The sequence below is a fragment of the Brassica napus genome, chromosome C8 (assembly GCF_020379485.1).
Source record: "Brassica napus cultivar Da-Ae chromosome C8, Da-Ae, whole genome shotgun sequence".
Taxonomy (NCBI): Eukaryota; Viridiplantae; Streptophyta; class Magnoliopsida; order Brassicales; family Brassicaceae; genus Brassica; species Brassica napus.
In genome coordinates, this window is record NC_063451.1 from 9,245,854 (window position 1) to 9,273,795 (window position 27,942).

The 27,942-nt window shown below is 31.6% G+C and overlaps 3 protein-coding genes and 2 long non-coding RNA genes across 7 annotated transcripts; 1 reads left to right on the plus strand and 4 right to left on the minus strand.

Annotated features, from left to right (window-relative positions):
- Positions 1-5,214: 5,214 nt before the first annotated feature.
- Positions 5,215-11,557, minus strand: LOC111202636. The gene is made up of 3 exons (XR_002655536.2): positions 8,720-11,557; positions 8,432-8,580; positions 5,215-8,058 (listed from the first exon to the last, which is right to left on the minus strand). It is a non-coding gene; the product is annotated as an uncharacterized LOC111202636 (long non-coding RNA).
- Positions 11,558-12,051: 494 nt separating this feature from the next.
- LOC106412035 lies at positions 12,052-13,772 on the plus strand. Of its 2 annotated transcripts, XR_001282478.3 has the most exons (4): positions 12,074-12,157; positions 12,268-12,403; positions 12,716-12,989; positions 13,075-13,772. It is a non-coding gene; the product is annotated as an uncharacterized LOC106412035 (long non-coding RNA). The 2 variants fall into 2 exon arrangements; XR_001282477.3 differs by having other exon boundaries at positions 12,052-12,403.
- Positions 13,773-17,814: 4,042 nt separating this feature from the next.
- LOC106411875 lies at positions 17,815-23,150 on the minus strand. Of its 2 annotated transcripts, XM_048766212.1 has the most exons (5): positions 22,757-23,150; positions 22,582-22,681; positions 19,938-20,008; positions 19,663-19,799; positions 17,815-19,579 (listed from the first exon to the last, which is right to left on the minus strand). In XM_048766212.1, the coding sequence occupies exons 1-5, from the start codon at positions 22,771-22,773 to the stop codon at positions 19,527-19,529; spliced, it is 378 nt and encodes a 125-aa protein (XP_048622169.1). In that variant the 5' UTR covers positions 22,774-23,150; the 3' UTR covers positions 17,815-19,526. The 2 variants fall into 2 exon arrangements, with proteins under 2 accessions (XP_048622169.1, XP_013708176.1); XM_013852722.3 differs by having other exon boundaries at positions 22,582-23,137.
- Positions 23,151-25,339: 2,189 nt separating this feature from the next.
- Positions 25,340-25,669, minus strand: LOC106412641 (ATP-dependent DNA helicase PIF1-like). Its single transcript, XM_013853556.1, has one exon. It carries the CDS (start codon positions 25,667-25,669, stop codon positions 25,340-25,342), a length of 330 nt encoding a protein of 109 aa, XP_013709010.1.
- A 68-nt stretch (positions 25,670-25,737) lies between these two features.
- Positions 25,738-27,917, minus strand: LOC106412642. The gene is made up of 2 exons (XM_013853557.1): positions 27,059-27,917; positions 25,738-27,011 (listed from the first exon to the last, which is right to left on the minus strand). Exons 1-2 carry the CDS (start codon positions 27,915-27,917, stop codon positions 25,738-25,740), a joined length of 2,133 nt encoding a protein of 710 aa, XP_013709011.1.
- Positions 27,918-27,942: the final 25 nt, after the last annotated feature.

The window sequence follows — 27,942 nt, forward strand, 5'->3', positions numbered from 1 at the left end:
AATAATGATCCACCCAGTTAACAAAAATCATGATTTTTTTTATTTGTAATTTTTTTTTATTTTGACCATTTCTTTAAAACTATATTACATTTTACATATTTTAATTAGAATATTTTTAATATATTTACTTTTTTATTTGAAAAATATTTTTAGAATTTGTTTGAAAAATATGAAAATTAAATTTTAAATTAAAATTATCCTAAAATATGATAAGTTTTGATGTAAAAAAACTTAAATTATGTCAAAAATAATTATATTCAATGATAATAACAATTTAAATTGATTATTTTTTAAAAAAATACAAATTTCAAAAATATTGTTTGAAAAAAAATTCATTTATCTTTCCAATATAAAATAAAAATATTTATAATTAAATAATAAAAAATATAAATAAAAACCATAAATTTAGCAAATGACAACTGAGTTATATTATGCTAAAATTTTCTTTCTAACAATTTATCAAATGACAAATGAGTTTATGAGCAAATAATACCATATAATTTCTAAAAACTTAGCCATTCTTAAATATTTTTTGAATAAATATTTATTTTTAAATTTAATCAACTGAAAATAATATCCGTACAATTGTGTGAGTCAAATTTTAGTTTTATTGATGCATGCATGTTATATATTAGTGTTGCATGTTTTAGGTAACATTTTAATGATGCACGTTTTTAAAAATCTTCATTATTAAAATTATGCACATAAGGATAACTCATGAGTTTTTTTGGTTGATTAAATGACATTATGTCCAAATTTATTTAAGGATATTTCATTAAGGTAACTGAAAAAGACAAACAATAAAATAGGAAGTTTAAATTCATTTAAGCATATTTTATTAATGTAACTGAAAAGACAAGTAATAAATTAGGCAGTTTTATTCGTTTTAGGATATTTCATAAATGCAACTGAAAAAGACAAGAAAAAAAAAAGGAGTTTAATTAATGAAGTAAGAACATTTTCAAATGGGTACTTCTCTTTTAATAATATGGATGATTTAACAAATTATATTTTTCAGACAATCCTCTATAGTTTTATAGTATTACAAATATTGATGATATCACTCAAATTATCTCAAGGAGTGACTTTTACTCTCTCAAATAGAGGTTCAATTGTAGTACTTATGAATCGAATCCACAAGGAGCAAAGACACACAAAATATTCTAATCAGTCGTGATTAAGATAGGTAAATATGTGAAAGCAGTAAATAGCAGGGTGAACAAGGTAGTTATTCAATTGATTGATTTGAGGTTGTAAACAATTATGAGAAAGCGTTAAATCTATGGCAGGTTATCATGATTATAGAGATATAGAATACTTAGGTTTTCAATCCTAGAACTCGAATTCTTATGAGAAAGTATTCCAGCTTTTGTGTATTCCAACTTCCGCTGTGAATCAAATCTATTGACTAAGTCCAATATCTCAGCTATTGCTTGTTAATACGAATTGAACGTCGATCGATGCTATTGAGTTAGCGTTGATCGATGTTTACTTAGACAAGCTTTACCGAGTTGATCGATAGGTTTACTAGTCTTAACTAAATTAGCTTTCGCTTGTTTCTAGCAATCCTAGCTCAAGGGAATCTATTCTGGTGCAGAACCTACCGTTGTAGTTGTTCACAATCCTAAAATCAGGGTTTTAGTTAGCTACTCTAGAACACAAGCATTACAAACAATTCTTTGAAGGATATTTATCATCTTAGCAACTCTAGAGTTTTGGCTAATCCTTCATAACCCTAATAAACCCTAAATCTAACAAGTGAATTACTCAGACATGATCAATCAAGACATGATAATAATCTGAATAAAAAGTGTAGATTAGAATAAGGTAGAATTACTGGAGTTCCAATACAAAGTTCTGAAGAAGTATTGGATTTTCTCTCCAAAGTACTAAAACCCCTAAACTTTATGGTAGGAAATAAGAAAGTATGAAAATGCGTGTGTTGCCCAAGACCATGGAATAGCACATAAATATTAGGTTAAAGTCGGCCAGGGGTAGTTCTGTAATTGTTGTGGAACTTGGGCTATAAGTCGGTTATGACATGCGGCCCGCTTCTCGCGCCTCGCTGTCGATCAACAACATGTGATGTTCGTCGATTTACGTTTGATTCTGACGTTGACTCTCGGCTGGTTTGATGGGCAGATACAAATTTCTTTTAACTTATTTCCATAACGCTCCAAAATCACTACATTGCCCCCAAAACATACTTTAACCTGTAAATACTGTAAATACTCGAAACGACTCAAAATCAGAGTAAATAGACTCTAAAACACTTATGTATCATGACTAAAAACTGGTAAAATCCATGGTATATCAATTAACAACTTTCCATTGTAACATATAATATCGCGTTGATCATTTATAAATATTTGAAAAGAGGATAAGTAAATATCCCTAAAATAAATACCTGAGAGTACACAAAGTCAAACTAAACTTAAATAAAACACATACATTCTCGACAAAAATATCTTAAACAGCTTTCTTTTAATTTTCTCCGATCATGTCAAACGATAACAAAGAAAAAAATGTAAATATATATATGGAAAATAGTATATAAAAGTTTTAACATATTTAGTACATTCCTTTGAACGTAGTGACTGCTTCAATAAATGTATTGAACATTATTTCAGAGCATCCGAGGATGTTGGTAATATCTCTATAACCCCTTTTATATTGTATAATAAATATTAAAACATTATATTATATATCAAACGTGTGGGATCAGGATCCTCTATATCAATATGGAATGATTTCTAGTTCCCAACCACTCGCCCGAGATCAGCAAATAAAAATCAACATAATCAGTACCCTGACTTCACAGTGGACTCTCTAATTGATCCTACTTCGCGACATTGGAACATGCAGGCAATTCGGGCTTTAGTGGACCCACAGGATGTGAAAATTATAGAAAGTATACCTCTGAGTAGCGTTCAGAGGGTTGATAGAGATGGTTGGCATTTCACAAACAATGGGAAATATACGGTCAAATCAGGATATCAGGTAGAGCGGGTTTATCCAGATAGAGAACGACCCCCAGTGATGTTTAGACCTTCATTTGATGCCTTAAAGGATTTCTGCTGGAAAGTACACTGTCCACCAAAGATCAAACATTTTCTATGGCAACTGGTAACAGGATGTGTAGCAGTCAAGAAGAATTTGAAAGCACGAGGGATGACTGGTGATATATGTTGTGCAAGATGCGGAGCTGATGAGGAATCAATTAACCATATGTTTTTTGAATGTCCTCCAGCACTCCAGGTATGGGCGCTTTCAAAGATACCGCCAAACCCAGCTATCTTCCCAACAAGGTCTCTTTTTACAAATATGGATCATCTTTTCTGGAGAGTTTCTCCGCAATTAGAGGATCACCAGTTTGCATGGATTCTATGGTATATCTGGAAAAGAAGAAATAACAAAGTTTTTAGTAACCTTGATATGGATCCCATAGATACGCTTAAAGTAGCAGAAACAGAGTCCACACTATGGTCTGAAGCGCAGATAGCAAAAGAACAGAGGACCGGGGCACATGCAGAGGTTCCGGCATTACCGGTAATCCAAGGTCGATGGTGTTTCATAGATGGTTCATGGAAAGAGAATGATGGTTTCTCCGGACATGGGTGGTTCAGTACTTTAGAAGGCTTTAATGGGCTGATGGGGGCAAGGAATGTTCGGGCTAGTCTATCTCCTCTCCATGCGGAGATGGAAGCATTACTTTGGGCAATGGAATGTATGAGGAACTTACGTCAATTTCAGGTTACGTTTGCAACGGATTGTTCTCAATTGGTGAAGATGGTTTCGGAACTAGAAGAATGACCAGCTTTTGCAAGTTATTTAGAAGATATTAAAGCCCTGAAGGAAAGTTTTTCTCGATCAGAGATTATCCATGTGTCAAGAACGCAAAATACAAAGGCGGATAGCCTAGCACGTAGTGCCAGGAAACAGCCGTCTTTCGTCGTTCACATGGATCAACATCTTCCAGTTTGGTTCACAGAGTCTGTATGAGTCTGTTTATGCTGATGAAAAAAAAAAACATCTATATTATTAAAAGAGAAGTACCCATTTGAAATTGTTTTTACTTCATTAATTAAACTCCCTATTTTTTTGCTTATCTTTTTCAGTTGCATTTATTAAATATCCTAAAACGAATAAAACTGCCTAATTCATTACTTGTCTTTTCAGTTACATTAATGAAATATGCTTAAATGAATTTAAACTTCTTATTTTATTGTTTGTCTTTTTCAGTTACCTTAATGAAATATCCTTAAATAAATTTGGACATAATGTCATTTAATCAACAAAAAAAACTCAAAAGTTATCCTTACGTGCATAATTTTAATAATGGAGATTTTAAAAAACGTGCATCATTAAAATGTTACCTAAAACATGCAGCACTAATATATAACATGCATCAATAAAACTAAAATTTGACTCACACAATTGTACGGATATTATTTTTAGTTGATTAAATTTAAAAATAATTATTTATTCAAAAATATTTAAGAATGGCTATATTTTTAAAAATTATATTGTATTATTTGCTCATAACACATTTGTCATTTGCTAAATTGTTAGAAAGAAAATTTTAGCATAATATAACTCAGTTGTCATTTGCTAAATTTATGGTTTTTATTTTAGTATAATATTTTCATTTTATATTTATAATATAAATGAATTTTCATTCAAATAATATATTTGTAAATGTATTTTTTTTAAAAATAATAAATTTAAATTGTTATTATCATTGAATATAATTATTTTTGACATAATTTGAGTTTTCGTTTACATCAACACTTATCATATTTTAGGATAATTTTAATTTAAAATTTAATTTTCATATTTTTCAAACAAATTCTTAACATAATTTTTAAACATTTTGTTATAATTTTTTAAAAAAATATTGAGTTGCATTTCAAATAAAAAAGGTAAATATATTAAAAATATTCTAATTAAAATATGTAAATTTAATATTGTTTTAAGGAAATTGTCAAAAAAAAAATTACACATAAAAAAAATCATGATTTTTGTTAACTGGGTGAATCATTATTTATATGATATCGCACACGAAAGAAAAATTTCTGTTTTTACAATTATCTAATTAACTCTATATACTCATTTTTTATATTTTTTTATATGATATCACACATTCGTAAAAAAATAGATAGTTTAAGATGCAAAAAAAAATATTTACTTAATGAATATAATATGAACAAATATTACAAATACATCATTTAATAAAATAAATAATTAAAAACTGAAAATTCATAACCGCGCTGGCGCGCGGGTCAAGGTGTAGTTGGGTTTAAATATTTAATAACCGTCCAGAACTTCAAGCTCCCATAATCGTAATACGCAAATAACTATGTCATCACCATAAGATGACATAACGTATGGACATGTTCAACCATTTTCCCATATGCAACAACGCTCACTCGATCGAGACTGAAGTAAGGATTGACATAAAAATGATTATACAGTTGAATATGTAAATTAATAAGAAATATCATTAGTATCGTAATAAATATAATAATTAAAAGGCATACACACTTAATATCAGTTAAGATTAACAAACTAGATTTGATAGGTTTGAGATTTTATCTCCTTTTTAATGGTTGTATCCCCATTCTAGATTTCAAACTGATATAAGAACTCCTAAAAATATCTGACAGAAAATTTAAGAACAGTTAATATATAAAAAAAAATATTGAAACAGAATTAAAATGATAATTTAAAAAGACAGAGTTTCTAACCTAATTAAAATTTGGGACGAATTAATCTCATATTTAACTCATCGTATTTTACGAATGAGGATACTTCATCTATCTCCCCTATGCGTCAACCTGAAGGCTTCATAATCGAAGTTCAGAAAGATATGGTCTGCAAATTGAAAAAATCAATATATGGACTGAAACAATCTCCGAGGCAATGGTACTTAAAGTTTGATGAAACCATTACGAAATTCGGTTTCAAAAAAAACATTGTGGATCCATGTATATACCTCAAGATCAGTGGGAGTACGTTCATATTTTTGGTTATGTATGTTTATGACATATTATTAGCCAGCAGTGATCTTGGTTTATTACATGAGACTAAGAGTTATCTCTCTGAGAACTTTGAAATGAAAGATATGGGTGAGTCATCCTATGTGATAGGAATTTAAATATTCCGTGACAGATCACTAGGAATTTTGGGATTGTCTCAGAAAACGTTTATTGATAAAGTTCTTGAGAGATTCGACATGATAACATGTTCTTCTAGCATTGTTCCTATGCATAAAGGTGACACGCTTAATCTTAAGCAATGTTCGCAGAATGAAATGGAACGTAATGAAATGCAAAAATACCCTTATGCATCTCCTGTGGGAAGTTTGATGTATGTACAGGTTTGTACCAGACCTGATATTAGCCACGTAGTTGGCATGCTGGGTAGATTTCAGAGTAACCCAGGACTCACTCATTGGCAAGCTGCAAAGAAAGTTTTGAGATACTTGAAGGGAACAAGAAACTACATGTTGACATATCGAAAATCAACACATCCACAGATGGTTGGATTTCGGACACAGATTTTGGTGGATGCAAAGACTCTAGACACTGTACTCTCGGCTATGTGTATCTCCTTGGTGGAGGTGCCATCTCATGGAAAAGCCAGAAGTCTGAGTTGATATACACATCCACTATGGAAGCTGAGTATGTTGCATGTTATGAGGCTTCTATTCAAGGAACATGGTTGCAGAATTTTGTGTCATAGTTTGGGGCTTTGAGTTTTGTTGACAAGCCTCTCACTCTTTACTGTGACAATCAAGCTGCAATATTCTTCGCTAAGCATGATAGGATATCTAAGGGAGCCAAGCATATGGACCTCAAATATCTATCACTGAAGCAAGATGTCAAAAGAGAAAAGTTTGTCATTGAACATATAAGCACTGAACTTATGGTTGCAGACATATTTACAAAAGTTTTACCTCCAAAGACTTTCATGAAGCATGCTGAAAGTATGGGTCTTGAGGATAGCGCTTAATGTTGTTTGTTTACGATTAGCTGACAATTATTTGAGCTCTTTTATGACTTTTACATCTTTTATATATTTTGTTTCCAATGTGCACACACACTATTGTTGGTTGGATTTATGATAACAAAATGCGTCTTTCATTAAAGACATTAAAGGGACCATTACGATACTCCTACTTATGTTTATGGTCTAACTATGAAGGTGGTCAATGCGGTAGTACATGGAAGGGATCATGTTGCAGAATGATGTGCGACCGCCATGACTCTCATTGATTACTAGATTAGTCAAGACACTTATGATGACCAAATGAAAATAAAGTTATAGCATATGCCGGCCTTATGATTCCATAAAGAAAACATTAGTGGATCTTACTAACGACCAAGTGGGAGACTGTAAGGAATATTTCCTTTTCCTATTATATGGTCTTATAGTTATCCGTTTTCTATTGGAATATTGCTATTTCTTAATATATTTGGTGACCAGTGAAATTGGAAATAAAGTAGTGTTTCCTAATTTATCTCTACCTTGATGGACGGTTGAGATTAATTTAAAGAAAACTCTAAAGAGGAATTAGGTCATCTCTCCACATATAAATACATATCTTTAGACCATCATAAATATATCCTAAAAGCAACAACTAACGTTATAGGCGAAGCGACAGAAACTTAAAAGTTCCTAAGGAGAGATCGAGTTGTTCATCTTTCATTCAGGATTCAATCAATTCATAAAGATCTCTCAGTCACAACGAATCCAGATAACTCTATAAACATTCATATGATTCTATTATGTGATTAACGTTGATGTTTAAATATCTTAGGGTTCACGTAAATTTAACTTACACGGACTTCTCACAGGTGAAGATTCCTTCAAGAAAGAAAGACATTTAGTTACAGCAAATTGAAGCCAAGCACCCCGGGTTGTGTGTTCTCTTTGGATAAACAAAACACATTACTAACCTCTACTATTACAGAATTTCCTTGAGAACTGTGACGTTCTCTTTTACGTCGCTTCAAAATACATACCGCACACATGCAATCACTCTTGTGATGCCTTCTGCAAACGAAAATAATGACTATCAAATGAAATTGATCCCTATCACAAATCCCAATTCCAATAATAAAGAACATCACAAGCTTTATATTAACTATCATACAATTGCAAGACGTATGAACTGGGAAACAGAAAACAGAATACAACTTGACAAAGAGGAAACCAAATTCAGCGTCAAGGTTGGCTAAGATTGATTATGGTTAAGCACATCTTGTTACAATAACTTTGTAAAAGATAACCTCTTGCTCTTGTCTATAAAACCTAGGAAGATTGATGAAACGTTGAAAACAAAACTCAGGATAATACTGAACATATTTGAATATGAGTCCCCACGTATGTTGACTACCTTTGGAAAAAAAAAGTTTCAACGGCGTACCCATGGCGCTTCTGGCTCTTCTGCTTGGATTGACTACCTTTGGAGGATGCATTTCCAAAATTTTATAAAGTTGTTGTCTTTAAAAACAACCAAAAAAAAACTCAGAGTTTAGGCCATGTCTCAGTCATTGCTAAACGATCAAGCTTTATCTAGCAAAATAAGAAATAACAAAAGAATCCTTAGAAAACTATATGCATTTTGATGGCAAGTCAATTCCTTTCTCTAAATGATTGAAAGAAGCAAAAACTCTTGCTCTAGAATGGCTGATCCACAAATCAATCCACCAACCTCAATTTCACTTTGTTCTATGTTTCTTGCGAATCAACCTGTGTATGGTGGTCGGAGATCATGATGGTGGAACAGAGGAAGAAGGATGGAGAAGAGATGACCACGGACAGAGATGACCTGATTAAAATTGGATGGGTTTCAATATGAATCACAGATTAAAGTTGGTTTAGTTTAAATATATACTAGATTTTGACCAGCGCTTTTAAAGAGCATGATATTTATGTTGTAAAAATTTAAGAAAAATGTATCAGATACTTTGTTATGATGTTAAAAAGGTAACCTGTCCTACAAAGCATTTTTCAGTCCGGGCCAAAACGGCAGGCGGATCAAGTTAAACCGTAAACTGGAAACATATCCAAGTCATGGGAAAAACCATGTTTGTTTGTAATTACTATCAAACGTCATAATATTGATATTTTTTTTGTCTTTGAATCATACAAATGATTTTATTATTATGATTTTATTTATTTCATAATTCACACTGATAGGTATTTTGAATCAAAATATTAATTTTATAATTGAATCAAAATATTAATTTTAAACTTTATTTCATAATTATCTCTATTGAAAACTGTAATAACTAAACTTAGTTATATTTGTAAAATTCGTCGAGAATAATACAAAGCATTTAGTTTAAATTTTATTTTTATTCTATGATTGAACTGAATTAAATTCGGTTGATCTCGAATGAACCCAATCGAACCATATTGATCCATGAACCCAAAAATTTCCGATTTAGTTACATTTCTGGCTTTAAAAACATTGTACCTATTTAAACTCGTCTCTTTTTGTCTGATCCCATTTAAATCAAATCATGTTTACTTTGTATTATCAAATTTAAACACAACTTTAAGATAGTGGTAATATAGTTTAACCGAAAATTGCAGTATATTCAAAACCATCATGTTTTAAATGATTTCTCACAACCTTCAAGTTTTTTTATTTACACAGTAGAAGTCATTTTTTCTAAAGCATGATACAAAATAAGTTAGAGATGAATGGCTATTTATAAGGATGGGGTTGGGCGTAGTTTTTATTTTGTTAATTCCAAATATTAGTATACCACAATCTATCATATCTCGGCTGCAAATCTTAAATATTGATTGCATAAATAATATAATGATTGTTATTTTTAATGAATTACATATCTTAGTCTTTTACATAAACTAAGGAATTTTTAAAGATTTCATTTTAAATGTTTATTTATATGGGATTCAATCTTTTAAAAATGGACTGTGAAATTGCTTATGTTCACTTACAATAACTTCTATAAATATTTTAATTAATATGGGAAGTTTTAGTAAAAACGGTGAGGTTATAACATGGTGAAATAGCATAAAGACTATAGAGAGTGTAAAATTATGGAAATATAATTTATAAGTTTGTGATTTTTTTTAAAAAAAAACGGAAAGAGAAAATCTTTTTATTTTTTGGGGATATTTTTTTAAGAATTTAGTAATTTACAAAAAAAATATTCATGTAGAATAATAATATTTTTAAAATTTCTATATCTCGGTTGAATCCTTAAGTTTTATTAATTATTTAAGAGTATTGAAAACTTATTAAATTTTGAGGGATATTTTAATATACTTCATTTTGTTTATTAGTGTTGTTTGTAATTTTGCATTAAATTTTATAATGAAAAATATAAGTTAATATATTTGTATCATCTATATTAAAGTTTTAATAAAAATTAAAAGTTGTACATTTACATAAACCTTTTTACTATACAACCGTAGTGATTGCACAAATATAAGTTAATATATCTATATTATAATTATATAGCATAATATGTGTATTAGTAAAAAAACTTTATTTTAATGTTTTATTACAAACTTGAGACATTTTGCTGGTACTTTTAATGAAAACATTTTGCTGGTACATTTAAATATATTCATGTAAAGTGTTTGTGATGCAAGTGTCATTTTTTTTTTAATTTAGATGCCACTTAAATATGAACATGTGATGCTACTTAAATATGTGATTCATAATTAATATTGTTGGTCTCTTAATTGCTGATATATATTAATTGATTTCGTTGAGTAGATTTAGGAAACCTTGTTATTTAGTTTAAATAAATAATCAATGCAATTTTAAATTAAATAAGGTAATATCATAGATGTAAATACTTACAAAACACAAGGAGATGTCAAAAATGTATTTTAGTTTTAATAGTATAAACTAGATTTTGATATACGCATCCGCGCGGGTATTATTATTATTTTTTGAGTGATTTACATAATGGGTCACTTTACGAGTTTTAATAACACTCTAAGACACTTTCAGCTCACTTCCTTTTAACTGCATCTTCATTTACAAACTAAAACAGAACTAAATGGTAACCAGTAGAACCCACTAATTACAAATTAGATGTCCACTTGACACGTTTCTCTCAACCATAAATGCACATCTTTTTTCTAGTTTTTAGTTTCTCACTTTTTCATCTATAGAATCCTCCAAAATACAGACACGTTTAATCTTTGAATCTTCAGCCATGCTCAAACTTAATCCGCGAATAGATACCCGTGATAAGCAAGGAGCGACGTGACGGAGAAGTCAGGAGAGCTCAATTGTCGGCAACCTCAAACTGCGGCTCCGCCCCGACAGATTTCTACAGCAATCCATGTCAAATTCAAGTCATCTCCTCCTCACCGTGGTCACCATGGTCGGGAACAGAGTTGTGGCCGCCGAAATCATCGTCGCTTTGGTCGCAGATGAAAGAGAAAGCTTCACCGGAACAACAATGGTGAACTTTTGATTATTTGCAAATCTGGTCTTCCAACTTTTGTTTATTTTTCAGTTTGCCGCAAATTTTGTTCACGAATTTGCCCTTAGACTTTTAATTGTGCAATCTAGACCAAAAGAATATTCCAATTTTACAACATTTGTCCCTGCCATTTTGTTTTATTTTGTTTCTGCCACAGATGTTTCTGATTTTCAAATAAATCCATTTTATTTGGTCTCATATTTCCAAATGTGCATATATATATATATATATATATATGTATATATTTAAATGCATCTTAAAAATGATTAATATGAGCTAAATGAGATGATAAATATCTGTAAAATGATAACATATCAATGGTGTATAAATCATTTCTTGTCTACATTGTTTCTAATGATATTCGTATGTAGTCATATGTACATGACACTATGTACACAAAATTGCTTTATCCATAGCTATATATATAAAGTAGTGTTCTCTACCTCCTGGTTGAGACATGTCAGCGCCACGTCATTAAGTCGAATCCTCACAAGTTGACACGTGTCCCTTGCCACAATACGCTGTGTTTCACATATATTAATTTCCTTTCACTTCTCACGTATTGTTGATGGGCCTTGACGGACTAAAAACTTCATTAATTTTTGGGTAACAATTATTGTGCTTACCAAAGAAGGTCAAAGGTTACCCGTTGTTTACATTCGTCGTCTTCGGTACAGTCGTCTTTTTCGACAGACTGTAGCGTTCTTCGTTTCTTTAAGATCCGATTAGGTTAAACTCTAATGGAGTTCTGAAATATTGTCTGTGTCAAATATTTGTGTAGATCTCTGTGTCGTTTTCCTTACTGTCTCCGACTCATAGCCTATAATACGTTATGGAATTAAGTGGTTCAACGCCATCAACAGCCATCTTTACTCCTTGGACCCGCACCATCAATGATAAACCTCACCTATAAAAAGGTTAAGTCTTCTTCCCACAGCATCACCCTCATCAATGTTTCAGATTTGTATCATTAATAAATTTGTTTACTAATGGTTTTAATGGCTATTTCCTCTCATATTTATCTGTTATAAATCTCATAAAATTTTCACTTCCCCAATTATATTTGAAAGGGATTCATCTTTACATGCCCCACGATTGAAAGGGATTTGTGTTGATGATTTCTGTTTGAATGTTATTATTTAAAAGATCGACAAATATTGCTTATCTCTTCTCTATGGGTTATGTTATGCTCCAATCAAAAATATCTTATTCATTGAATTTCGTTTCAGTCAGTGAGCTCGATGTGATTTCTGATTATGGGGCAAGCTATTGACGGATACAGTGAACAAGATGATGAAATCAGATTTCTCGGTTTGTGGTAGTCTGATCGACGATGTGGTAGATCGAATAAATGATATTGTTTCCTCCATGGATGTGTCTGATGAACGCAAGTCGTGTCCTTTTGTTCTGGAAAGCACACAAAATCTCGACTCTCCATTGAAAATTTGTGTCTTCTAAGGAAATGCTCCAGGTGATGATGTAGACATGTGAAACCAGTCAAAGGTAAGGTACATCTGGTATTTGGTCCTATATGTTTCTTTCATCATTCGTTTTTAGTAAAGTGAATGTTTGGATTATTGAACTGCAGATTCTTGCTTCCAATTCTGTGTGGAGTCTCTGATGCGAAAATCAAACAGTGAGTGAATTCATATTATGTTCAACATTCATCTTTTGTTTTGGGTGAAGAGTTTAATAATGAGTATATGTTCTAATAAGCTGAACACTTCAAACTCTTCTTCAGGTGGTTATATTATAGATGAATTGAAAATACTATCGATTCTGAATTCATGTCTTTATCGTCAGAAATATGAGGATAAAGTTGTCTCAAGGATGGATCACAAAGGCACCGTCAATTGTCAACACAGTTTGAGGATAAATTTGGCTCGAATATTATGACAAGGCTCATTGGGTTCTTTGGTATCTTTGAAGAAATTCTGGTATTGTGCCGATGAGCAGACAAGTCGATGCATCAGGTCTGGAAAATCAACATGGGGAATTGCCTGAGAATGAGTTGTTTCCAAGTTTCAAGACGCTTAAGTCCAGTCAGACTTCAAAGAGAGGCTTGGGATGCTTCCGTTGAGTTCATTGTTAGAAATATGAAGGACCTTGAGATTCTTTAATTCCGACAAAGTCGCTGGTAAGTAGTAATGGACCCAAGAAATGGTTAAGTTAAGTTAGAGATGAGTAAGGTTATTGATGTTGATGATTTAAGAAACTGGCTTTTGTTTCTCTGTAACAAATAACTCTTTTGCTGAAGAATATTTGGAGATTAAAATTGTGCTATAATTGTAAAATTGAAAAGATTCACGGGCAAGTTATAGACGTGAATCAAAAAATATTTTTTATAGTATAAGAAATAAAAAAAAACTCTACGGAGCCATTAACAAATTGTGACCATTTCTCTGTGTTTAAGTTTTGGACTGTTTTTCTGTTTTTTTTTTTGTTTTGGCTTGAAACATTTTGGCACCAAAAGTTATTTTCATTATACCGTAATGCAAGCGTGGTGAGACGTGATTGTTGTAAAATTCAGGGCTTGGCTAACGATTTCTTTTTAAGTGGAAATAGGAATATATTGATAAACATGTCAGCTTTCTATTAGAAGAGGTTGAAATAATCTACAACCTTTAAAATTTCACAAAAAAAAACTACAACATTTTATGATAGTTTAAGATATTTTGTTATTTACTTTGTACTTATGGTTAGCCGCCTAGAAAACCACAACTAAATATTAATAAATAATCAAAAATGTTTTCCAGGAAAAAATCAGAAATCTAAAATATATAAAAACAACTAAATTTGATGAAATATATATTACTAACCCAAAATACGTAAAATAATAGAAATATAAATTTCTAAAATCAATAAACAGCATAGAATAAAAATATACGAACACATATTTATGATATTATCTTTTTCATGTTTCATCAAACAAAATTAAAATAAATAACAAGAAATTGATATAAATACCAGAACTAAAAGTAATACATAGTAAGAACTAATATTCAAAAAGATATTCAACCTTTATTTTTATAAGATATAAGTTTTAATAATTTCATACATATTAAAAATATATTAATGTTAATTACTAATACATAAATTTTATAATAAAATATATCTAAAACATTTTAAGAAATCAATTTTTAATAAATACTTTTTAAAAAATTTACAATTTATCAGTTAAATAATACGTTGAAAATGTAAAAAAAATCTATCTTTCTGAAATTTTCTTTTAAACATAGATTTTTCAAAGCGAATGAAATATATTTAAAATAATAAACAAAAAAACAATAATGAAAAATGTGTAAAATTAAGTTCGCAATATAATTATGGGTGGGCGTTAGGGTACTCATTCGGGTTCGGTTCGGATCTATTCGGATTTCGGGTTTTCGGTTAATCTAAATTCCAGCCCCATTCGGGTAATCTAAATTTCGGTTCGGGCTCGGTTCGGGTTTGGATAACCCATTTAAATTATTTTTAAAATTTTAATAATCATTATATGCTTAAAATTTCTCAAAATCTATAAAACAAAATAATATATTACATATAAATTTGAATAATATATGTCAAAATACCTAAAATTAACATATAAATTGGTTTGATTTGAATATTTGGATAGAAAATCATTAGATATTTCAAGTATTTTGGTGTTTTGAATATATTTTAGCTATTTTAGACATTTAAATTTTGACTATTTATGTATACTTTCAAGTATTTTTGACAACTTAAAGTATCTTATATATTTTGGATGTTTTTAATATATATTCAATCTAAAAATAAGATATATATCTAGGTATATAAATCTATTACAGTTACATTCGGGTATCCGTGATACTTCGGTTTGGGTTGGGTTCGGTTTCGGTTTTGTAGATACCAAAATTTTTAACCCGTTCGGATATTTAATCAATTTCGGTTCGGGTTCGGTACCGAACCCGAACCGAAATTTTCTGCCCAACCCTAAATATAATATAATTTGACAAAAATAATAAAAGTAAAATAAAATAGATAACTGAAAGGATTTATACCTTCAAAATAAAAATAGGCGTAATATAAAAATTTCAATAATTCTACTAAATTTTCTATTTATCACAATGAAATTTGAGATTAGATATCAAACTGTTTCAACCGAAATGATGATAAAAACAAAGAAAATATATAACTGTCTACACATAATATATAATCAAGCTTTTTAAAATAAAAATCAATACTAATTAAAATATTTAGTGAAATCTTTGAAGAGTTTATATTCTCATTTGTTTGGTTGTATATATTTTCCTAATCTATACAAATAAAATTAAAAAAAAACTCAAATGATTAAAAATGAAACTTTCTTTACGTAATCTTTGACTAATAAAAAAATATATAGAAATGTGCATAATAAATATATAGTTTACGCTATAAATTATGACTAAAAGTTCTGCAAACAATGAAAAAGTTTTACTACTCGGGTAATGAAAATCCAAATAGTGTGTAATTTAGTTCAAATGAAATTTTGGATCTTCTCAAAAAAACTAATTTTTACTAACGAGTCTTCCAAATCTTGACAAAACAAAACATCTTGGTAACTAATATTTTTGCAATCAAACTGGCAAATAGAACATAAATACCATTATGAATCTCTTTCTCCAAAACATGAAATCATATGCTTAAGATTAAAGACCAAGCAAAAAATAGTTCATATATGCTCATATTTGTTCCTAACAAACAATATAGTTTATTCTACCAAACTTCAGTGAGCACCAAGAACACCATTCCCAACACAAGAACACTATTTCCAGCCCAACCGGATGGCTGACAGTTTTTTTTTTGAAAATTATGTAAAGGTTATTTGATACATAAATTATTTGATACAAATTATTCAACCGCAAATAACATACATCTCAAAATTATGCTGTATAAGCAGAAATCCAAAAAAAAATAAAAAAATTAGAGATAAATTAACCAACAGTTTAAATTAATAAGATAGCATATTTCAATTACCAAGCCCATAACATTCTCTTCATATGATCAACACTCATAATAGACAATAAATACATGTAAAAATAATATATTAATATAACTGTATAGTTCTATTACTCTGCTAATACCAAACATGTAAAAAAAAAATTAATATGTATAGTTTTCTATAATAAATATATATTAAATGTATACTATACCGTTTCAATTTTTATTTAATATACATCCCGCCCGTAGGGCGGGCCGACCCTAGTGTACAATAATCACATGTACACTAGTTAATTGCGCAATGATTCACATGTACATATTGTAAAAAAAAAGCATCAAAACCATATATTGTATTTTTGGTCAGAAACCATAAATTTTATTTTGTAACTTAACATAAACTTATTATTTTGCTTAAAAACTAAAAAAAAAAATTATTTGAGATAAAACTGAAAATACTTAATTCGTTCCCAAAATAAGGATTTTCTAAAGTATTTACGCATATTAAAAATACAGTAAATATTTAGAAACTATAACTTTATGGAACAAAGAAAAAATTTATTCAGTGATAGATATGATATCTTCGTACCATTTGACAGCATTAAACAATAATATTTAAGTATGATCCACACGTACGATGATTCTTGAATATCTATATGTACATGTCATGGTATACACAAACATTTTTGGTATCCACATGTACAACAATGAATATGTACAAGGTTTTAAGATAAATAACATGTACACAAGTTCATTGGTACATTGCGCAAGTTATGATATTTGATGATTTTGAGTAAGTTGTTTAGTTCATTTAGATCTCGTTAGGTTTCATTAGATATATATATATTTTTTTTTTTATATATTGAATTTGTTTGTACAATAACATGTACAATAATACATTGAGACCGGATAATTGTTTAGATACATATGCAAGAAATCACATATACACCTGATAAATTTGTTAGAAACATTTTAAATTTGCAATATTTGCATGGTAAAAAATTGTCATGGTGTAGACTTTTTTTTATTGTCCACATGTATAATGTTTCACCAAAAAGAAGAACACATGTACACCGAATTGGACAACTAGAAATAATGATAATTTATTATTTGAATGATTTTGAATATCTTGTTTTAGTTAATTTAGATCATTTTAAAATTTATTTATGTGTATATATTACATTTAAATGGTTTTTACCATTTTAATTTAGTTAAATTTTATACACTCTATTTGCTTCATCTTAATATTTTATGATTTTAATGATATTTACCATTTTAATTTAGTTAATTTAAGTCATTTTAGGTTCTATTTTATAATATACATTGCGATTATGTGTTCATATGTATATATACCAAGGGAAAAAGTGCATATTTGTAAGTTTAGGATCAATAAAAGAGGACAAATTTGTATATTCAAGAATTTGGGGTCAAATGACAATAAAGCTAATGAAGGGCTTAAAATGAAAATAAAAGAAGTTGTTTGGGTAACGCTCGCTCGATCCTGATCTCAGGCTCTAGTTTCAGTTCGCCATGGGAGGAGCTCAATCAAAGCAAAGGATCGTGGGAGAAGGTCTCGGTGGTGATAAGGTTGCGGCGGCGACCTGAAATCATTGAGAAGATTTGAAATCGTTGAGAAGAAAAAGGACTGCGGCGGAACGGAGCTTATTGCGGCGGATTGGAGCTTGTCCGCGGAGCTCGGATGGAGCCATGGATCTCTGTCTATTTTTTTATCAAGGATCTCTGTCTCTTTAAGCTTGTAACCATGGATCTCTATCTTTTCAAGCTTAGGATTCACAAAAAAGAGATGAGCTCGCCGTCGTCTTCTGTCGGAGTAACCCGTCGTCATCTAAGGTCATGAGCTCTGCCACGCCGACGCTTCTTAGCTCGGCCACAAGAACGGCAACTGGAGATTGGAGCTTGTCGTCTCTCTCACTCCATACCTTTCTTTCAATGTTTGTCAGGTCATTGGAGATTCACCAGAGATTGGAAAAAAGAATTTTTGTTATTTGATTTAGTGAAAATTAAAGAACGTTGTGGATGAATTGAAAAATGTATAATTTAAAAACTTAAAAGAAAATTTCTTGAACATTTTAAAATTAAAAATATGTAGAAGACAAATCCTCTGAACAAAAAAGAAGGAGAATTAGATCTGAGAAAGAAGAAGTTGATAAGAAAGAGAAAAATGGGATCCATTAGTTGACTTGTTTAGTTAGCTTAAGTAGATTTTGTTAAAAAAAACTAGGAGAAATTGCCAAAACGGAACAAAAAAATAATATAGTTGTCCTTATGGTATAAAACCATTTTTATCCATTTTTTCTCTCTGTTACCCTTTCATTTCTGAAAATTAATAAAATAATTATTTTTATAAATTCAAAAAAATATTAAAAATATAAACAATTAATAAAACACCTACATACATAAACACATTTTTTGTTTGGTTGAAAAAATTGATAAATAAAATTTTAAAATTACGTTCTACTAAAAGTAGAATTCGTCTTCTACAGAAAATGGGTAAGTAGAAAACGAATTCCAGAACAAACAAGTTCATCTACTTTTTTTATAAAAAAACAATCTACTTGTGATTAAAATTCTAAATATGAGGAATGCAAATTCTACTAATTGTAAAGATTTCTACTTTTATCTTGAATACAGTTTCTACTTTTATGAAGTATTCTAAAATTTCGGGTATGCGAAATCTAAACTTAACACAAACGTCTACAAGAAGTAGAAATTGTATTCATGATTTTTATTATGATTCTACACGGTGTAGAAGGTGTCTTCTACGAATAAAAAAACTGGTTTTACGAAAATTAAGGAAGTTTCAGTTAAAAAAACTGGTTTTCCGAAAATTAAGGAAGTTTCAGTTAAACTGCAAACCAACTAGAGATAGAGATGCAACTGCATCTCTAACGTTCATTCTGCTTAACCTGAACAGTCCATGCCTAAGTCTGGATAAGTGTCATCGCCAATAGAAACGTAGCGCCGATGGTGGCTGTCCCTGTCCACGGCTTACCGAAATACACACGCTTGAGGACTTGTTGACTTCACCCGCTATATCATAATAGTAAGAACCAGGATCTAGGATGACTGTCACGAGCTTGTTCACCATCTGCGCAACTTTTTAGCGGGTTGCCAAATCCAACTTTTTAGTATTCCTTTCAAACCAGAAACCACCACAAATCATTCAATGCACACGTTTTATATGTATACTGATATAAAATAAGGAGAAATGAGTTACCTTTCTCGAGAAGCAAGTCAACGTCTTTATCAGTGTCAATGAGATAATCTAGGAATAAGGCGTAGCTACAGACGTGGTTCTGTTTAGGGTAATGGCACTGCTCAAGAGCTATTATGTTTCTCAGTTTTATCTCACGGCTGTCATGCAAAGAAGAAAGAGATAGTTTAGACATAACACAAAATCAGATAGGATCTGAACAAATCAATCGAAGAAATATCAAAACCGAAAACAAAAAAACTAAAGAGAAACTGGAAGGAAATAGTTTCGAGTTTTACCTTGCTTCTAGGGATGTTGGAGAAAGAGAGAGGCATAGATACAGAGGCTGAGAGGCGGAGAGGCGTAGCGGCTGAGAGAAAGGGACAGACGAAGAGGTTACACCGGAAGGGAAGGGAAGCTCGATTTCACCGGCGAAGACACATAATCGTGTCTTGTTCCTCTCGTCAGAGAGAAAGAGAGGGTAGAAACCAACTGTAATTAGGTTACGGGATATTTTTGGTCCGTGTCTTGTGTTCTTTTTTTTTTATTGTTTTTACATTTTTTTCTTTCTAAAACATTATTTCCCTCATTTTTTTTATCTCTTTTCGTTAAACTTTTTAAAAATGATTTTAATTTGTGTTTAATTCGATTAAAGAAAGGTTAGTTTTGGTATTATGAAAAATATTATACTATAGGGACAACTTAGTGATGGTTTTATACTATAGGGACAACTATGTTGTTTTTTTGTTCCGTTTTGGCAATTTTCCCAAAAAACTATCGTAATAGAAAGAAGTGTCTTATAGTGTAATATTAAAATAGAAAAGTGTATTATAGTGTAAATGTTTCTTATTTTCCTTATAAATTTATATTTGCTTTTCATTTTAAGTGTTATATATTTTAGATGTTTCAACGTAAGATGATGCATATTATTGTATTTACAAAACATATTGTCCAATGTAAATGGTGATCATATAATTTCGTGTTTATAATTGGCGGATGTATCATATATTTTTCATAATCTATTTATTATAGAGAAAATGACCATTAAAACCATGAATTTTCAAATTAAAACAAAAAAACTTCAACTTATGTTTGAGCCAAAAAAATTCTTTAACTTCTAAATATTGATTGTTTAACTCTTATATTTTGTTGATTCAACCATTAAGAAACTCGAATAGTTATCTATTAAACTCGATTAAAAAGCTAAACGACGTTGTTTTGAAAATTGGTTAAAAACTTAATAATAAGAGAGTTAAATGGCCAATTCGAATTTATCAAACGCATGAGAATCATTACATGTCACCAGAAAAATCACTACTGATTGTCTTCATCGGAGATTATCTCTAAAGCGATTTGGGGTAGATTAAATCAAATTGGAGATTAGGTTTTCAAGTGAGGAAGATGTAATCGATTTGACATTTTCTGAAGAAAAAATGATTTTTTAAAAAGTGTTGTATTGGATATAACAGGTGTTACTCGAATTTAACAGATTACTATTTAAGTTTAATAAATGGCCGAGTTAACAAAAATAAAAGTTAAAATGACTAATATTTAAAAATTGAAGAATGTTTTAGCTCAAACACGAGTTGGAGTTTTTTTGCTTTAATTTGAAAGTTCAAAGTTTTAATGGATATTTTCTCATTTATTTTATTGTAATTTTTATTATTTAGTAAATACTAATATGCTCTAAATTTATTGATTTTACATGGACAAAATCTATATTACTTAAGTTAATTTTATGTTTTTACAGATTTAAGAAGAAGATTTTCTTATTAACAAAATGTAATATAGAATCATAAATCATTTTACTTAAAATATCTATTGAATTTCTATCCAAATAATCAAGCTAAACCAATTTTTTTTTGTTAAGTTTATATATTTTGGCATACAGTATTCAAATTTATATATAATATATTATTTTTATTTTTAGATTTTCATAAATTTAAAGTATATATGAATTGAAAATTAAAAATAAAAATTAAAATGTGTTAGCCGAACATGAACCAAACCCGCAAAGATCTGAACCGAAATTTTGTATACTTGAATGGAGCTGAAATCTTTAACCAAAATGGATCCAAATCGAACTCGAATGATTACACGAACGTCCACCCCACCATCAACCAAAAAAATGAAATGACAATTATAATTTGGGCTGGATCGTTAAAATAATATTGATAACCAAAATAATAATCATCGCTTTTTAAAGTTTGTTGTTAAATAATCGTAATAACCAGAATATTTGTTTAAATAATCATGCTTGATATCAATATTTTGAAAATACCATATGTGATTTACGATGTTTACATATTTGGTTGTGCTAATTTATCTGGCATGTAAATATAATTTACATATGTGCAAGATTTTTGGATCATTATATAGGTAAACTAGAATAGGCCCGCCCTAGGGGGGGGGTTAATTTACTTTTAAGATATATATTTCTAATATTATTATATTATTAGTACTATATTATTTTGTTTCATTGTTTATTAGGGGAAAGAAGAATACCGGAAGTGATTTATTAAAGATATTAATGAAATAAGGATATAATATTTAGATGATAGTTGAACCATAGTAAATATAGTTTAATTTTAAACATGAAGCAAAGTTTATCTCAGTAAAGAAACACGTAATTCCATATGTTTGTTTATTGAATTTGTGTTTGAATATAGTCAACGAATTCGTTCATTCTCTTATAGTAATAGCACTTTCAGCAAGCGTTGTCCATGGCATGACTGCTGCAATTTCTTTGAGGCTTCATTGTGGAAGTACTTGTTAAATACTTTGTCTTCATAATTATTCTTATTCTACTAAGCGAGATCTTAATCATGTTCCATCATTGCGCAGATCTAATATGATTATTTATCCAGGATAACTTATCGAGATTGTTGTTTCCCTCATTAAAATTGGCTCTGCATAACAATAATATATCATAAATATACATACCTTTGTCATAGTTTCCATACGCAGATTGACGAAAATGGTTGAGTCCTTTGATAGTTTTGCGGCGCTGAAAGTATTGAAGTATTCCTTCGATGTAGTGCGCCTGTGGATTACCAGTGGACAAACATTCATTCTTTAAATTTCTGTAACTATATAGCATAGTCAGTGGTTGTTTTACAAAAAATCGGAGATCATGGGTTTGGAAATAGACGGTGGGTTTTGTGAGTGAGGATTTTTCTTCACAGCTACCAATACTGTCCGAGTTATAATTGTTTTCTGAAATTTCTGACGCCATCTTGTGCGGGTGTTTTTTAGTAAAGTGGAAGAACAGGTTTTATTTGTATGTGTGCGATGTTCGGAGGTTTATATAATGTGTACATAATTTTTTTTTGTTTGAAACAGTTTTGTTTATTTATTGCTAGATTGGAGTTATTTGTTCAGTTTTAAGATAACAGTTATAATGAGCTATCAGGTGACTTAAATTTAATGTGTTTGAATAACATATTTTGAATTGCTGAATAAAGACTAATCAATTAGTTTGTTGTAGTTTCGTTCGGTCGGGTGTGAATTTTTTTTTTTTGTGATAATTGTTTTGTTGTTTTTTACGATATGTTGAAGATGACTTAGTTGGTCTGTAATTTATTCTCTAACTGAACTGTTTTTTTTAATATTTGAATTCATCAAGCACCTAATAGTATGTTTTTGGCTTATTTGATCATTGATCTTTGACTGTCCTGTTTTCGTGGCTATGAAGTGGCTTTGGTTAAAGAGTTTTTGGTAACATCCAAATTATATATGTTCGATAGTATGATCATCAAGCACCTAATAGTATGTGTTTTGGCTTATTTGATCATTGATCTTTGACTGTCCTGTTGTCGTGGCTATGATGTGGCTTTGGTTAAAGAGTTTTTGGTAACATCCAAATTATATATGTTTGATAGTATGATGAAGCGTAGAAGTGTCTGGGGGTATATCAATAATGTCACATATTTGATCTCAAAGAGTTGGAAGACCATTTAATATGTGAGTATTACGTTGTGAGGAATAAAGATTTGCAGAGTTATTTATAAACATCTAGAGATTATTTTTCAAAATTAGTAGGAAAAGTCAATATCACATCAATGAATTTATAAATTAAAACATAAAAGCCTCATATTAATTTTAAGTGATTGTGATATCATAGATGATTATTACTTAGCAATTTTGGTGTTGAATATATTTGTTTTTCCTTTAAAATAAAAGGGAAGAAAAGAATGTGGTAAAAAAAAAGGAAAAAAAAGGAAAGAAAAGAAAAGGAATTGAACGAAAATACTATTCCTTATACTGAATGGATTGAATTTATTTATATTAGGTACAAAATTAGATCCAATATGGCTTTTATATTTACTATGTTATTTTTGTAATATATTTATTGATAAGGAAAGAGTTAAACAAAGGTATTATTTTTTAAATAAAAGTCTGAGGAGCATCTTGAAAACAGAGGTATAGAGCAATGGTGGTTTGATTTTCCTTGTATCCGTAATTTAGGGAGATGAGGATTATATTATTGCAAGTCGACACATTGGGCAGCTTAAGTTCATCCGTATCCACCCGACTATGCATTGGTGATGGAATACATGGTTGCATTCCAGTGGGTTGACAAAAACCTCTCTCCCAATTTCTCGAAGCAGAGGGTGCAAAGTTCATCTTCTTCATCGTTTGTTGGAGCTCTGATTGCAGCTTCCTGGTTGATAGTAGCTAAGTCGACATCAATTCTATGGATGTATCGGGGGTTGTAATCTGTTATATTCATTACTATATGAATGTTTGTACCTTGATAATCTGTTAGTCGTGAAACAATGCCGTTTACGTGGTTGTTAGTAGCTTCTACGATGCTCGCGGCGGAGTTGATGTTTATGTCATGGTAGGTGAGCATGTGTTGCATGATGTCGGTCGTTGTATCGTTTAGATAGCCGAGAGGACTGGTCAAACATCTGATCTTAATGGATATGTCTGTTTGATTCGTAGTCTCCCTCTTTATGTTAATCGTGAGATCTCTTTGTGGAGGCGATGTTGCTGGTTCTGTTTAAGAGTCAAAGGCAAGAGCGTAATTTGGTTCTGCGTTCATTGCGATTTGAGTAGAGGATATGTAGGTTCTCTGTTGTGTTGTCGCCTTTTTATGTAGTTCAGATGTAAGTTATAGGTTAGAGTTTGAGCCTCCTATTGTAACGTTAGGCGCTGTGGTGTTGTGGTGTTACGGAGTTTTTATTGTAATAGTTACAATTCGCTAGAACCATTTAACATATTTGCAATTTTAAAACAGAAGCTGAACACTTCGGTAAGTAATAATAATCCATGATATTCAACACCGTATGGATGTTAATAAAAATGTGCACTATTTAAAACAGAAGCTGAAATCATTAGAATACATAATAAGCAGTAGGAGAAAAGTAAAAGGAAACCGAATTTAAGTAACGTCAACTAAAACTGGTAAATGGAGGAAAAAGATGTAAATCTATGGGAGATTCTAGCCACGGTTCACCAGCTGCAGAGAAAGTCGAGCGTGTGCAAAGATGATGCTCAGAAAAGATAATAACGTTATCTTGGTCGAACTCCATAATTGTTCAAGACCACATTGGCTTCTTTCCCTGGGATGATAGTGATGATGTCAGTAATTGAGAACATTACGTTTCAGAAATAGCATACAAACCAAAACCAGTAAAATGCTAACCTTTGTGTCATGGAGGCCCTGGAAGATATCCTTGTACACTATATTGGTTACTCAATCAGCACCATCTGAGTCAGAGCTATCGTCTAGTATCTTAAGACCCTCCGGTGATGTCACTCGAGATAACGCAACGTACAATTGCCCGTGAGTGAAGACCTTCCTAGGGAGATATAAAGCAGCTTGTTTGAGACTTTGTCCTTGACTTTTGTTGATTGTCATCGCATAACAGAGCCGCAGTGGATATTGACGTCGATTGAATGTGAAAGGATGCAATGTATCGAGAGGGGTAAGCTGTATCCGCGGGATCAATACATGTTCGCCTACCTTTGTTCCAGTCATGATCTCAACTTCTACTATCATGTCACCTATTCGACTCACTATCATTCTTGTCCCATTACATAATCCGTAAGCTTGGTTTAGATTACGCAGCATCATTACTGGAGACCCTACTTTCAAGCATAGCCTGTGGTTTGGCAGTCCAGGAAACTCAAGAGAATTAAGATACTCTTGAGGGTAGGGGTTGTCCAGTCATCGTCTGGTGTAGCTTCCAGCTCAACGGAATCGGAACTCAAATACTCTCTAGCTTGAGAGGGAACTTGAGACAGCATATATGCGTTTAGCTCATGGACAGTACTATTTGTAGGTGTGAGGACTGCTCTCTTTGTTAAGTACTTCTTGTTCCGGTAATTATGAATGAAGTCTGGATATGCCGCTTTTGCCAGTGCTTCATGTGGTTTCTCTGATGAAGGTATCATGAATCGTTTGCTCACAACAATGGGATCACCTTCCTCTGTTTTACTTGTATGAGAGGGAACAGTTTGAGCTACACCATCACCTACTTCCAGAATCCACTTAGCGAAGTCTCTGTCTTCCTCCTTTAGCTGCATGTTTATGGAAAGTGTGTAAACTTTAGCATTTTTCCATAGGTATGATTTGCTAATTGATGCAAGGACTGTATCTGGTCGTCCTCCTTGAGGCACCACTGGCAATATTTGCCTGAAATCACCTCCTAAGAGAACAGTCTTGCCACCAAAAGGTCTGTTAAAAGCGTCTTGATTTGCAGGTGACAACAAATCCCGGAGAGAACGGTCCAGTGTCTCAAATGCTTGACGGTGTGCCATTGGAGCTTCGTACCAGATGATTAAATCTGTCTTTGCTATCAATGTAGCCAACATAGAACTTCTGTGGATGGTACACATCGACACATCACTCATTGTTAGGGGCAGCTTGAAGCGAGAATGCGCTGTTCTACCTCCAGGGAGCAATAGTGCACCAAATCCGGATGATGCAACTGGAATGACTACTTTACTGGTTGATCTAAGCTTCGCGATGAGGGTTCTGTATAGATACGTTTTACCTGTTCCTCCTGGACCGTATACAAAAAACAACTGCCCAGACTGACTTTCAACAGATTCCAGCACCGCATCATATACTGTTCTCTGATGACTCTCAGTCTCTTGCTGTATATCATAACTCAACTCCTGTCTCAAGACAGTATTCGATATCTCAGTTAGAATAGCATTATTTGGCAATGGGATGTCAGGGTAGTCAGCCAGAGACTGGTCGTTTTCCTTAAGGAGTTGCTCAAGTTCGATCAATGTATATTGTTTCAGCTGCTCATCATTGAGTTCAAGTCCCGGGAATCTGAATTCCTTTCTTTTCATGTAGAGGATGTCTTCAGACAGAAACTTCCATGTATGATCCCAAAGATTTAAAGGATTAACAACTGATAAAATAGTAGGATAATGACAAACAGCCGTCTCAGCTGGCGACCTGTAGCCCAATATGATGGTTCTTCAATAGCATCATGCCACTCTCGGTCATCATCTAGCAACCCACGTGCGTAGCATGCTTCTTTATACTTCTTATAAACCACACCACCAACAGTTTTTACATCCTCATAACACCTAGGGCCTCTAACAACATTGACCAAAATCAGTAAGAAGTACACATCCCCAGCAGCTGGACTGATGTAAACCACTCTGCCTATTGCTCCGCCTAACTTTCTTGGGGTCCATAATTTGCCTGATGTGTGAAACACGAACCTAGTAGGTAACTCAACGTATGTCAGCTCCCGTGCTTCTTCGTATGTCTCACACGCAACAAACCATGCAGTTAACATAGTTTTCTCGATGTCTTCCCTTGAGATAACTTCTTCTAAGTTAGCAGATTGCTCAAAGGCAGTATAGTGCTGGCCTGGTAGATGTACAGGGAGCTTAACGACACTAGGCTGATTGTGATGAATGTGGAATGCAAATAACCTCCATGAAGCTTCACACGCTGAGATGTATCGACATTGCAGAAACTTCTCTATCTCATCAAACTTAGATGCGCCTTTTTTTGCTTCCTCTATAAGGACAGTAGCTCGATCAACACCCTTCGTAATGTATTTAAAAAGATATTTGATCGCGCTTGTTCTGCAGCACCACTCAACATTGATATGGGCCTGATATTTTCTGAGTAAACTGACGTTGTGAGGGACGACGTCTTGATTTCCAAGCTCAATGTTGCCTTTTAAGAATAAATTGTTGGGGTCTGATCTCCTTCTATATCTGAAATATCCAGTTTTATCGATATGTGTATGCTCTGATAACTTCTTAGGGTAATCCTTGGTGCACTCCCCTTTATCCATGCAAGGTGATTTTGGCCGTATTTTT